The sequence below is a fragment of the Ursus americanus genome, chromosome 3, assembly GCF_024610735.1.
Source record: "Ursus americanus isolate L20-20 chromosome 3, mUrsAme1.1.p, whole genome shotgun sequence".
NCBI lineage: Eukaryota > Metazoa > Chordata > Mammalia > Carnivora > Ursidae > Ursus > Ursus americanus.
Window position 1 is genome coordinate 73889775 of NC_142129.1, and position 14021 is coordinate 73903795.

The following is a 14021-nucleotide window of genomic DNA, read 5'->3' on the forward strand; positions in this document are numbered from 1 at the left end:
TAGAAAAATTGAAAACAAATCTGTAAAAATAAAAGAAAAATATCTGTATGCCACCGTTAAAAGATTATCATTGCCAACATTCTGATTTCTAGTCATATTCCTTCTATAAAGCACACTTACACACTGCCTCCTGCCCTATACTTGGGAATATTGTTTATTAAAGTTTGTTTATTCCTTTTTTACATTAACATTATGTGATAACATTTCCTTGACTCATTTAGTATTCTTTGGGAAATGTAATTTTCAATGTCTGTATAATTCTACCATGTGAAGTAGCATAATTCATGTACCTGTTCCCCTATTAGAGACATATGGGCTATTTCATTTTTAATTGTATTAGACAATAGTGAGTATTCTTGTACAGAACTTTGTGCTCCTTCCCTATTAGTTCCTTAAACAGAGTCATGAAAGTAAAAATTACTGGATTAAGGCACAAATATATTAAGACACTTACTGTATATTGTCAGATTGATTTTCAGAAGTGCCTGTTCTCTTGAGTGTATAATACACAACATACAGTTGCCAAAACTATTACTTTGCTAATTAGATACAGAAAATTCATTAATTTTTTCATTTTGACTGTTTAAAATGGATTTTTAGAAAATGTGTTGTTTGCATTCATTTAAAATTTTTTTCTAATCTTTGTGTACTTAGACAATCTCTAAAATTTTGGTTTGTTATACCACCATCTGCTTTAAGTTAAAAAAAAATTTAAAAAATCTTTGTGTTTAGCATCATTTGGGTACAGCAGTGACTTTTGTTGATTAGCAAAGTTTGGTTCAATTTTCAGTTATGTACTGCATAAATGAAAGTGAAAATTGATGACCGTCTAGTGACTTTAAGCTATTTAAATTTCACAGTTGAACCTCACCCCCCCATTTCATTAGGAATTTTTATATTGAAGTATTTTTTTAAAACTAGGCTTTTAAAAGTAAAGTTATTGTTCAGATAATCACAAACCATTTGAATAATCTGCTGTTAGATTTCAGAACAGGTGCAAGGGGATCAGAGTTTTCTTGAAATTTTCCTTTCTCTGTCAGTCTGTGTGCTGGTTTTAATTACCTAAGGTCAAGATCTTTTCTATAGGTAAGACTGCTCTGAGAAAATGATAATTATTATTATTTGTGAGTATAGTTGACATACAATGTTACATTAGTTTCAGGTGTACAACTTAGTGATTTGACAAGTTGATACATTATGCTGTGTTCACCACCAGTGTAGCGACCATCTGCCCCATTACATCGCTAATACAGTATCATCAACTGTATTCCTTATGTTCTGCTTTTTATTCCCATGATTTACTCATTCCATAACTGGAGGCCTGTATCTCCCTCTCCCCTTCTCCCATTTGTCCAACCTCCCACCTCCTCCCCTCTGGCAATCATCAGTTTGTTCTCTGTATTTATAGTTCTGATTCTGCTTTTTGTTTATTCATTTTTTAAAATTTATTTTTACTTATTTTTTAAAGATTTTATTTTTTCATTTGACAGAGAGAGAGCACAAGCAGGGTGAGTGCAAGCAGAGGGAGAGGGATAGGCAGGCTCCCCTGCTGAACAGGGAGCCCGATGCAGGGCTCGATCCCAGGACCCTGGGATCCTGACCTGAGCGGAAGGCAGACACTTAACTGACTGAGCGACCAAGGTGCCCATCATTTTTTTTCTTAGATTCCATTTATGAGTGGAATAAGACGGTATTTGTCTTTCTCAGTCTGACTTATTTTACTTAGCAAATACTCTCTAGGTCCATCCACATTGTCTCAAAAGGCAAGATCTTATAATTTTTTATGGCTATGTAATATTCCATAATATTACAAATAGATTTAAAAAAAGGATGTGAGAAAAAAATATATATATACACCACATGTTTTTTAAAAAAAATCTATTTGTCTACTGATGGACACTTAGGTTACTTCCATGTCTTGGCTATTGTAAGTAATGCTGCAATAAACATAGGGGTGCATATATCTTTTCAATTTGCATTTTCATTTTCTTTGGGTAAATGCCCAGTAGTGGAATTACTGGATCAGATAGTAATTCGATTTTTAATTTTTTGAGGAACCTCTATACTGTTTTCCACAGTGGCTGTACTAATTTACATTCCCACCAGCAGTGCACAAGTTTTCCGTTTTCAGCACATCCTCACCAACACTTTTGTTTCTTGTCTTCTTGATTTTAGCCAGTCTAACAGGTGTGTAGTAATATCTCATTGTGGATTTGATTTGCATTTCCCTGCTGATGAGTGATGTTGAACATCTTTTCATTTGTCTATTGGCCATCTGTATGTCTTCTTTGGAAAAATGTCTATTCAGGTTCTCTGCCCATTTTTTAATTGGGTTGTTTGGTTTATTTGGTGTGAGTTGGAGAAGTTCTTTATATATTTTGAATGTTAATCCCTTATCAGATATAGTGTTTGCAAATATCTGCTCCCATTCAGTAGGTTTTCATGATGGTTTCTTGCTGGTTTTCTTTGCTGTGCAAAAGCTTTCAATATCCTTTGCTGTGTAAAAAGTTTGTGTTTGCTTTTGTTTCCTTGTCTTAGGAGACATATCTAGAAAAATATTGCTATGGCTAATGTCAGAGAAGCTACTGTCTGTGTTCTAGGATTTCTATGATTTCAGATCTCACATTTAGGTCTTTAATCCATTTGCAGTCTATTTTTGTGTATGGTGTTAGAAAGTAGTTCAGTTTCATTCTTTTACATGTAGCTGTCCACTTTTCCCAGCATCATTTATTGAGACTCTTTTCCCCATTGTATATTCTTGCCTCCTTTGCCATAATTGGCCACAAACATGTGGATTTATTTCTAAGGTCTCTATTCTGATCCATTGATCTTCATGTCTATTTTTGTGCCAGTTACCGTACTGTTTTGACTACTATAGCTTTGCAGTATATCTTGAAATCTGGAATTGTGATAACTCCGGTTTTTATTTGGGGTCTTCTGTGGTTCCTTGCAAATTTTAATATTATTTGTTCCAGTTCTGTGAAAATGCTGTTGGTATTTTGATAGGGATTGCATTGAATCTGTAGATTACTTTGTGTATATGGACAGTTATGACAATATTAATTCTTCCAATCCATGAGCATGGGCTATCTTTCCATTTGTGTCATCTTCAGTTTCCTTCATCAGTGTTTTATAGTTTTCAGAGTACAGTTCTTTCACTCACTTGGTTAAGTTTATTCCTCAGTATTTTCTTCTTTTTGGTGCAATAGTGAATGGCATTTTTTTATTTTATTTTGTTTTATAAAAAGATTTTATTTATTTATTTATTTGAGAGAGAGAAAGAAAGAGAGTGCACGCAGGCAAGTAGGGTAAGGGGCGGAGGGAGAGAATCTCAAGCAGACTCAGTGCTGAGTGTGGAGCCCAAAGGGGGACTCAATCTCACAACTCTGACATCATGACCTGAGCCGCAATCAAGAGTCAGACCCTGAACCGACTGAGCCACCTAGGTGCCCCATAAATGGTATTACGTTTTAAATTTCTCTTCCTGCGACTTTACTGTTAGTGAAAAAGTTATTTATTGACAATGACAAGATGTCTCACTTGGGATAATCTGTAATTGTCATTTAATCTACATGCATTGAATAGGACAATCCTTATTTTTACAAGGAAAGAAACTGTCCATTAGCCATGCTGTTAAGTCTCGCTCAGATGAAAAAATAATATAATTTGACTCATATATTTTGGATGCATTAAAGAATAAAAAATATAAAATGAAAATAATAACTAAATAAGAAATTATAGGCATTTATAAAAGGATCTGTAGAAGCACAGGTGTCTCTAAGGATAAAACAAAGGAAAAAATCACGAAGGAAATGTTATATTTGAGAACACAAAAATGATAATCTTTTGCAAAAAAGGCCACCTGAAACAAAATTAAAAGACTACAAACTCAGAAATGTATTTGGGACACATACGGTAAATAATGTGTAGTACGCAAAACTTAAAGACTGCTTACAAACTAATTAAAAAAGATGGAACTTTAATAGACAAATAGCCAGAGTGCCAGTGGAAAGTTCACACACAATGACAAGAGAAGGAAATACATAATCAGTAAATACATATGAAAAATAATTCAATGTCACAAACTGTAAAAATACATTTAAAAATACTAATAAGATAGCATTTTTCTCTTTTGCCAAAATGGTAAATATCTAAAGTATTATTAAATCTAGAATGATGTTAGATAAATACTCAAACAGCTGGAAACAACTGATATAAAATTGTTGGAGGGAATTTGTGCCCTATTCATCAAAACCCAAAAATACACATACAGTGCTACCCAATGATTTCAATTCTAGAAAACCATAGAAAATTAAAAGTAGAAGTGTGAACAGATTACATACCAAAGGCAATCATTCCAGAATTATTTATAACATCAAATACTTGAGAAACAATGCCTAATATCCAATAGTAAATTATGTATCTCCAAAGCATAGATGTTATTAGACAATTATTAAGGCTGTGTTCGCAGAGACTTCATTGACTTGAGAAAATATTCATGTTGTTAAGGAAAAAAGAGAAGCAGGTTACAAATTATAATTCTAGTTTTATAGTACACAGGCAGTTAAAAGACCATGAAGGGGGGCGCCTGGGTGGCACAGCGGTTAAGTGTCTGCCTTCGGCTCAGGGCGTGATCCCGGTGTTATGGGATCGAGCCCCACATCAGGCTCCTCCGTTAGGAGCCTGCTTCTTCCTCTCCCACTCCCCCTGCTTGTGTTCCCTCTCTCGCTGCCTGTCTCTCTCTGTCAAATAAATAAATAAAATCTTAAAAAAAAAAAAAAAGACCATGAAGGAAATTCTTCAAGAGGGTAATACCATGCTAATGGTGTCCTATCTCATTGGTGGGATCCCTAGTAATTTTTACATTCTTCCTGGTACTTTTAAGTATTTTCCCAAATTTTTACAATTAACATGCATAATTATGATAATCAGAACAAGAGGGAGAGAGAGAGAGAAACTTTCACATTCCATGTGGAAACATTTATTAAAAAATATTAAAGATAGAGACACATAAATTCAGGTCAATTTATGAGTCAGCCAGGTACATTTCTCTCATCAGAAACTTGGGTACTTCTTTGAAACAACAGGAGAATTCACATAATCACAGAATTATAGAGCAAGAAGGAACCTTTGAGATCCCCACAACTGAGGAAGTCATATGCCCATTTTGTTCACCTGTTGGTGCCCACCACCAGTTCAGTATATTTGTAAGGAAAGAACATATGGAGACTACCCCAGTAATTGTATATATAGAACTGCTTCCTCCAGAAACAAAAGGGCTTTCTTGCCCAAGGTTACGCATCTTCCCCATGAAATGACACCGACAGTAGCAGTACTTGTGGTTACTACTACTACCAACACCCATCGCATCTACTGCTTGCCAGGCACTCCCCTCGGTGCTTTATGTGCAATTAATTTAACCCTCCTAACAACCCTATAGGCTGGGTATTGTTACTATTTTCGTTAAAGAGGTGAGGAAACTGAGTTACCAACTGCATCGATATTTCATTCCCCTTTCCTCCCTGCCATTTTACCCATTGATCTTAATCACCCCAAAATTCGATGTGACGCTGGCCAGCCTGGATCTTCACCAAGGGCCGTTCCTAGGGCGCGTCTGTGAGGGCTTGTGTGTGATGCAGAAAGTAGGGCAATTTTAAAGACCAGCCGCCTGATAAACAATATCCTGATGTCCTGTATTCTACTCTGGCTTCATGCCTGGAGCGCCCCTCCTGGCGGGCCACGGGACCCGGGGATACCGCGGGGGGCCGCCGCGTCTCTCGCTCTCCTCCGCGCGGCGACGCTCGGGCCCGGCGGCGGCGCAGCCCCTCTGGAGCGGCGGGGCCGAGCCGCAGCACTCGCCCGCGCCACCTGCGCCCGGGCTCCCGCGTCCCCGCCCCGCGGCCCGCCCCCGCGCCGCGCCCGCGCCCCGCGGTCCCTCCCTCCGGCGTGACGGGAGCACCGGCGCCGGCTGCCCGGCCCTGAGCGCTGCCGAGCTGTCAGCGGGCGGACGGGCAGGGGGCGAGCGAGCGGCGAGCCGAGCGCGCCCCACCCGGGGAGGCTGCCTTCCTGCCGGCCGGCGGACCGCACTGGGACGGAGATGCGGCTCCTCGCCCGGGGGCCGGCGCGGGGGAGGGGCCGGGGGCGGCGGGCTGGGGCTCCCCGCTGCGGGCTCTCGCCGCCCTGGAGCCCCGCCTGGATTTGCTGCTGGGCGCTCGCCGGCTACCGGGCGGCCTGGGCTGGGGAGCTGCCCTCCTCCTCCGGCCGCCCGCTTCCTCCTTGCCTGGAGGTGAGCAGCACCTGGTCCTTTACCTGGAGTTTGCGGGGGAGGGGGAGGAGGGAGCGGGAGGTGAGGGGCGAGGCGGGTGCCCGTTTGTCCCTCCCTGCCGTCGCCTTTTGCCTTCCTTGGAGGACGGGGGCTTCCGTGTGTTGCAGGGATGAAGTTGCCCGCCCCGGGTGGCTGGCCGAGAGAGGGTGTGTGGCTTTGCTGTCTTTTGGGGGATGCTGTTCTGTTCGTGCTCCTGTTTTGAGGGCTCTGAAGGACTTTGCGGCGCCCTCTTCAGAGTGCCTGGCTTGAGGACCTGGGGCCTTGGCAGAGATTTCTGCAAGTGGGGTGGCGGGGAGACTGGGGAAGCCCCGCTAGTGGAATTTGGAGACCCACCTCCTCACAGCTCTTCTGGAGAGCCAGATAATGCCACAGGAGGGTTTCCCGCTTTCCGCCCCCCCACCCCCTGTTCCTCCTCCCCGTTTCTCCACCTCCTTCTCTTCCCCTAGACCCTGTAGGGGTCTCTACAAACCCCTTCTTCGCACTCGCCCGCACTCAGCTTCCTGATAAGGCCCTGGGGACTTGCTAAGCCAGTGTGTGGTATCACTTGGCATCCTTCTGGCAAAATGTGGATATGGATTAGGGAGAATAAAAGAGTGTGTACTTAGGGAAGAGGCGGGTTGGTGATCTAGAAAATTAGAAAAGACAGAGTGAATATGTTCCTTTTGGGAGGTGTTCATCTGACTAAAGCATTGCCACTGTTTATTTTGTACTTCGAGATTATTGTTGACTTACAGCCAAAAAGAAGAAAATGATGGGTGATGAGATTTTCTCCTTCTTTTAGGGGAAGTGGACTTAGTGTGCCAAAAAATTTACAGGGGGTGTCATTGGTACTTGTAGTGGGTGTTTATCTTTCCTTTTAGTGTTCCAGAAAGTGCAGCCTCTTAATGAAAATCAATGAGGGGAAGGAAGCAACATTTCTGACCTACTTTGAGTGATTATGTTCAGCAGGATATGGGGAGTGGATACTGTTTTTAGGAAGATTGCTAAGAATCAGGGTGATGGGTCATTTTAATTTTTGTAGCAAAAATAGGTTAGCCAATAGCCCCTCTGGGAAGAAAGGCCAGACCCTGTTCCTTTGTGTGTGATGCTGTAACTTTTGAATTTTACCCAGGCTTGAATTATAGAGTATCTGCCTTCTGGACATCATCCATCATCCTTGGATTTTCATCTTCCTCTCTCATAGTACAAGTCCCAGGACAGACTGAAATGAGAGAGAATCAGATCAAAGGCATATATGGGAGCACACAGGAGTGTTGCAATTGGGGAAATCAGGGCAAGCGCTCAAGAAACAGCTGTGTTTAACTTCAGCGCTTATCAATATAATTAGTAGTTTAATCTGTGTTCGCCAACTTTACCTATCACGTGGGAATGATCCATTCTTCCAGATTTCCACAGAAAGCTGCTTCCTGGACATCCTCTGATTGAACAGTTATAACAGGACAAACCTAAAGCCTTGCCTCTGGCCCCCAGCCTCAATATGCCCAACATACTTCTTTTTCTGAAATGAAATGCCTTAAGCTTTTTGTAACACTAATTCTTAGTAATGAAGAATCTACTTGAAACATCAAGGTGAAAGTTGGGGCCAGTGGACTGATGTTTTTTGGTCATTACCAATAGACTGATCATTGGGATGGTCACATGGACCACAGATGTACACCTAGAAAGAACAGAGTAAGAGCCTCCAGCCTAACAAAGAAGTAGTGAAAGGAGAGGCAGGAAGATGACAGAAATTTCAGGAAGGCTCTCTTCAATTAATCCCAGCTCTTTGTTGCACTGACTTTAGAAATTGCTTGTGACTCAGTTCCTTGAGGTCTCCTTTGAATTCCTCTCCCCCCCCCAAAGTGGGAATATGTGACTCATACAGAGGGATTGTATTGAGCTTGCCTGTGGCTGGTTGTGTTTTTAGAAATGGTGATACCCGGATGCATTGATATTCTTCCTGATGACTGACAACATTTGTAAGACGACTGACTAAGAGTTAGAGGTTCCTTTGGAAATAGGAGAGGCCAAGCAGTCTCACAGTGGCTGAGTCCACTCCTGGGCATCTGGTCCAACTCGCTGAGACAGTTTTCTAGAGTCGATCATTGTTTCTCTCTGACACTGTTTTTAAGAGGAAAGGGAGAGGAGGAGGTGTTTTTCAGGCTCTGAGGGTAGGGTCTGTTTGTGCTGGGAGGTAAGGAGGAGGTCTCCTCTGAGGCGGACCTGTGGAATTGTAGGCCAACTCCAGTGGACAAAGAAATAAAATAACAATTTTGTGTTCACTCTTACCTGTTTATCCTTTTCCATGATTGAGTAATAGAAAAGGAGGTGAATGCCGCACACCAAAACAGAACCATGTGCTGGGGAACAGAGTGAGAGGGTACAGTGAGGGTCAGGGGCTGGAAACTAAGGCCAGCTCTTAATGATATGACAGAATGTTGAAAAGGGTGGAAAAGTCAATGATTCTAAACCTCATTTCCCTCCAGTAATTTGAGTTTCACCCTCAATGACCAGTATTTTTATAAAAGTAGACATGATTACATTATGTAGACTTTGATTTTCTTTGCTTGTTCCTTAGAAGAAAGCAAGGGAAGGAAAAAGAAAAAGAAAATTGGTCTGGGACTAATCAAGTTATAATTGCTGGAGTTCAGAAAAAAACTCTTCAAAAAGACAATTGGGTTATGGGTTAAGTTTCACTTAGGTTTTTTGCAGAGAATGGGACTCTGGGGTGAAACTCATGAAGTACGGCTTCCTTTGTCAAGTCATTGGATTTTGGAGGTGAGAAGGGGAGAAAAATGATTACTTTGGAATGAATGCTCAGCTGGTGATCAGATCAGCAGGGTAGAAACACAAGCACAAACAGGAAAGCTATAGTTTGGGAGACAGAAATAAAGAGTAAAGTTACTGTGCCAGATAGAAAGGACAAGAGGATGTGACTTTGGTAAATGGTGCTGAAGGAAAAAAAAATACAAAGACTGGACGTCAGAAAGTGCAGAATTAATTTCACAGGCTTATGCTTGGGGAAACTTACGGAGAAGGATAAGCATCCTCTGGGTTTCTTGGCACCAGTTTGTTGCTTGTAAATGACAGTAATAAAAACTGACCTACCTATTTCTGTTGTGAGGCTGAGATTAATATACGTTAAAGGAAAACAATCTATGTGAATGTGAGAGTTGATTATTGCTGAATTAGTAGACCTGGATCCTGATATTTCAGGAAGGGTCTACAGGGAGATTTCAGAAGCTCAGAGGATAGACTTATCCAAGGAGGGAACGGACTGGAATTTTTAACTCATCGAATAATAGGACTTAATGGGACTGCCAGAGGAAAAACATGATAAAGGCCAACAGATGATTCAGAGGTGGAGTAAGGTATTAGAAGATAGAGTGCATGAGAGTAAAAAGAACAGAGCTAAGTGGATTATGTATGCATTATTTAAATTTGGAAAATTAAATCACAATATAGCTTGATTCTTAGTTCACTGCTCTAAAATCCTGCATAATATGATTTTCTACCGGTCTCTGAATCTTGAGACTGATGACTTTGTGCCAACAGTTTTTATTCCACAGGCATTTATTGAGTTTATACTATGTGCCAGATGACATGTCAGATGATGTGAAATTACAAATTAAAAAAATAAAATTTAATTGGATAACAATGAGACAGAAAAGTAAACAATTGCAATGAAATGATTTGAGGCCATGAGAGCAGAAAGGGGAGGTCACATGCAGTGAGAAAGGTCAGAAAAGGCCCTATCGAGGAAGTGAGTGGGACCTGAAAGATGAGGAGCAATTTGCCAAGCAGACAAAGGTCAGATGTACATATGGGCTAGGAGGACATTTCTGGTGTAGAACGCAGATTGAGAGAAAGGGCAGAAAGACAAAACTGCATTGTGTTATAATAGGTCGTAGCTGGGATACAGGGTGCTGTGGAGAGCTTAATGAGAGATGAGTCTGCGAGGCAAGCAGAAGCAGCTTGATCCTAGAGGCCGTGTGTCATGCTAAGAAGCTGGTCTTCATTTGGTAGATGATGGGGAGCAATAGAAAGATGTAAACATCAGGAGCAACAAAATATGCTTTAGTTTGGCAACAATATGGAATCCATATTAGTGGAGGATAAAACAGAAAGAGGTGAGACCTGCTAAGGGCAATTGCTGTAGTCCAGGTAAAGGGTGATGGACCTCAGTTAAGGAGTAGCTACGAAGATGGCAAAGGGGGCATGCTTTTGGAAGGTAGAATTGCCAGGAAGTGGATGTGGAGGGTGAGGAAATTCAAGATCCTGACTTGATGAGAAGATGGTGCATCTGACCTCTCTGAGGAAGAGGAGATGAGGAGCTTGGTTCTGAAGAGGTTGACTTTTAGTAGAGTTGGTCAGTAGGGAGTTGGGTATCAGGCCGTGTTGCTCAGGGGCCTGGTCTGTGCTGATATGGGAATCACTTGAATGAAAGGCATGGTTGAAACTGCTTTATTGGATACAACCATCCAGGGAGTGAGAACAGAGACTACAAAAGGTACGACTGGTTTTCTCAGCATTGAAGGTGGCGGAAATGGAGGCATCCACAAAGGAGACATGTAAGTAATGCTAGAGGAAGGGAAGTGGACAGTACAGAGTGTGAGGAAGGTGAGAAAAGCCTTTGAAGGAAAAAAGGGGTGGTTGTAGTGTCATTTGGCCAAAAAACTCAAGTAAGATGAGGACTGAAAAGAGAATATTGAATCTGACCATTGGATTGCTGGTGCTCGATGCCAGAGTGGTTCCTGTGGAATGGTGGGGATGGCTTAAGTATTAACTGGGAGGTTAAGCGAGGGGGGGGGGGTTATGATAGAGGAGAATTTTATTGTATAGCCTTTGTAGATTAGGTAAGAAATTGGGACTTTCAAGTCCACGGAAATCAGAAGAGTTGCAAATGGCCACATCTTCTGTTTCAGGCTTGGAGGGCAGCAGCTGAGAAATATCCTTTCAGCTGGCAGTCTCTGAAGGTCATGGACTGTGGGTGAGGGGGTCAGAGTCTCTAAAGTCACACTGCTTCAAAAGGGGTTAGGACTCAGCCTTTGTTTTCAAGCAGTTAAGATAATTAATCTTGCCTGTTGGGCTTGTGGAGGTGATTTTCCATTTCAAGTTCTTAAGCTCAGAACCATTTCTCATGTTTTAGGCAAATGTGAACAAGTATTCACACCATCAATATTTACAATGTAAAACCAAGAGTTGACAGTTCTGTGAAGTGTCATATTTTAGCACAAGGGATGGAAATAGCAGAGCATAGTATAGAGTGGCACAGTTTCCTATCATAGTGTATTCTTCAGAAGTGTCTTGGATCTTGTCAGAAAACATCGGTCAAACTTTGGTTGCCTTTTCCTTCCCTCTGAAGACACCATGGATGATTCTTGTCCCTTTTTACATTTTTAAATCTAAGTTATGTGTCCTATTTCAGTATTAAACCCATATTTATTGTGTACTTAAGTACTAGGTACTCACGGTAGAACAAATAACAAAACATATGGCCGTGCCCACATTGAGCTTTATAATCTCATGGGGGCAGAATCAAAACACCACCACCATCTAAGCATGTTTGCCATAGTGGTACAATGGAAAATTGCTGTGTGCAGTGGGAGTATATGGCCATTCTAGTCTGGGGTTGGGGGGATTCCCAAGGAAAAGACGTTTAAGCTAAGACCTAAAGGATGAGTAGGAGTTTGTTGTTTGAAGGTTGTGCTTGGTGGTGGTAGAACATCTCAGACAAAGGAAGCCTCCTGGCCAGGATCAATTTCTGTATCCTCCTTTTACCCCTCAACCCTTCAACTGCTAAAGACAAAGGATCTTTTTTCAGAATTCTAGTCACAGCTTATTGTTTACTCTCGGGCATGTGTATGCTGTTCTACAAATGGTTTGCACATGCAGGACTGCCCTGTAAGGATGGGTGAGTTGTGCACTGTAGAAGGGCACCCAGCAGTGGCAGCAGGTAAGAGCTAGAATCCATCCAGTGTGCGTGTGGCTGGCCAGCTATCCATCTGCAGGAAGGAGTACCTTCTTCCATTTCATAGGTCCAAAGGGGCACCGTTTTCTAAGTCCTGTAAAGGTCCATATGGTTTACCAGTGGCACTGAATACCCTCCTGTTCTCCCCCCAAGTATATGATATGCTCATTGAGGGCAGGATTTCATCATTGTACTCAGCAAACAGTGATTAGATATCTTTATGTTTAAGACACTTTAGGGGTTTTAAAGATAAGTAGGATGTAGGTCCTCTTTTCTGGCAGCACTAATCACTGCCTTGAAAATAAAGTAGTGTGGGTGGCTTCCACTTTTTCCATTATGAAAAGAAATTGATCTTTATAGTACATTTAATCTTAATTGACATCTTCTCTCAGTTATACCAGATGTAAGACTCTGCAATAAAAACCCAGTGATCAGAATATATTGAAGTTTACTCTCAACTCAGTTTATAGCTCTGGAGTTCAGGATACTATTTATTGCTTATTCAAATCTTCACTTTTAAAGTTTTTTTCTCTAGGTCAGTGGTTCTCCAAGTGTGATCCTAGGACTAGCAGTGTTAACATTATCTGGAAACAGGTGCCTGGGTGGTTCAGTTGGTTAAGCATCTGCCTTTGGCTCAGGTCATGATCCCAGGGTCCTGGGATCGAGCCCCACATAAGGCTCCCTGCTTCTTTCTCTCCCACTCCCCCTGCTTGTGCTTACTTACTTCCTCTTCTCTCTCTGTCAAATAAATAAAAAGAATCTTAAAAAAAATTACCTGGGAACTTGTTAGAAATGCAAGTTCTTGGGCTTTCCACAGCAGTCTGTGTTATAGCCATCTCCCCAGGGGATTATGTTTTATCCTGAAGTAGGAGGACCACTGTCCTAGGTATAAGGAGAGGAATACAGTTTAGTTGCCTGAAAACCCGGGACCTGTTTCATTGTTAAAGCTCCTTCAGCTGTAACTCAAGCTGACTTGCTGTTTCTGCAGGGCATTTTAGAAACTCCTACAATAATCACATCAAATGGAGCACGAGCTCCTCTCCATTACCATGAAGTGTATCAGCAAGCATTTCTCTATTATCTTCTATACCAGGTACTAGGCAGGATGCTGCTAATAATACAGGATGCAGAGGACGTTGTCATCCCTGTCTAGGAGCCTAAGGCCTGATGGAAGAAAGATGCATCCACTCATGGAAATTAATGAGTGTTTCTTCCTGAAATAGACATTGGAATAAAAAAACATGGTAATATTAAGAAAGTATGGTCAGCCTTCTTGGTAAATGTTTGTCAATGTTTGCTAGTTATGGGGAGGAGATTGTTGTGTATATTTTGCTCCAACTGCAAAGTGTCTTCTTGTTATAGGAGACAAAGTATCAAAGGTGATAAAAGATTAGATTCACATCTGGCCACTGTCTTACGTGACCTTGTGCAGATCAACTTCTTTGAATCTTTCTTTGTCTGAAAATGGAGACAGTAACTCCTGCCTTACCCATGTTAGAGTTACTGGGAGAATCTAATGCATTTGAAGATGCTTTGTAAATTTTAATGCAATGCTAGATAGTAGTTATTATGCTTGTCTAAGTTAAGAACAGTGTTTCTGAGAGGATGGATTGAAGTGTGAAAGTGTTGGGAAGTGGAAAGGAAATTTGTTTACTTATGGAAGTATTTTATAGGAGTATTTTTCCTAATTATGCAAGTTGTGCATAGTGAAAATTTTAGAAAACAAAAGAAATGATTAAAAAAGTC

General features: G+C 41.4%; 1 protein-coding gene across 10 annotated transcripts in view; it reads left to right on the forward strand.

Moving 5' to 3' along the window:
• The window catches only part of ELAPOR2 (endosome-lysosome associated apoptosis and autophagy regulator family member 2), a 251496-nt gene that overhangs the window by 79796 nt on the left and 157679 nt on the right, over nt 1-14021 (forward strand). The window contains exon 1 of one of the 10 annotated variants that reach the window (XM_087861119.1): nt 6004-6286. The exons of 7 other annotated variants lie outside the window; for them this stretch is intronic. In XM_087861119.1, the coding sequence (XP_087717245.1) occupies nt 6098-6286 (189 nt within the window). In that variant the 5' untranslated portion in view covers nt 6004-6097. Of the gene's footprint in view, nt 1-6003; nt 6287-14021 lie in introns of those variants that run through there. 2 more of the 10 variants (XM_045793360.2, XM_045793359.2) reach the window with 2 other exon arrangements.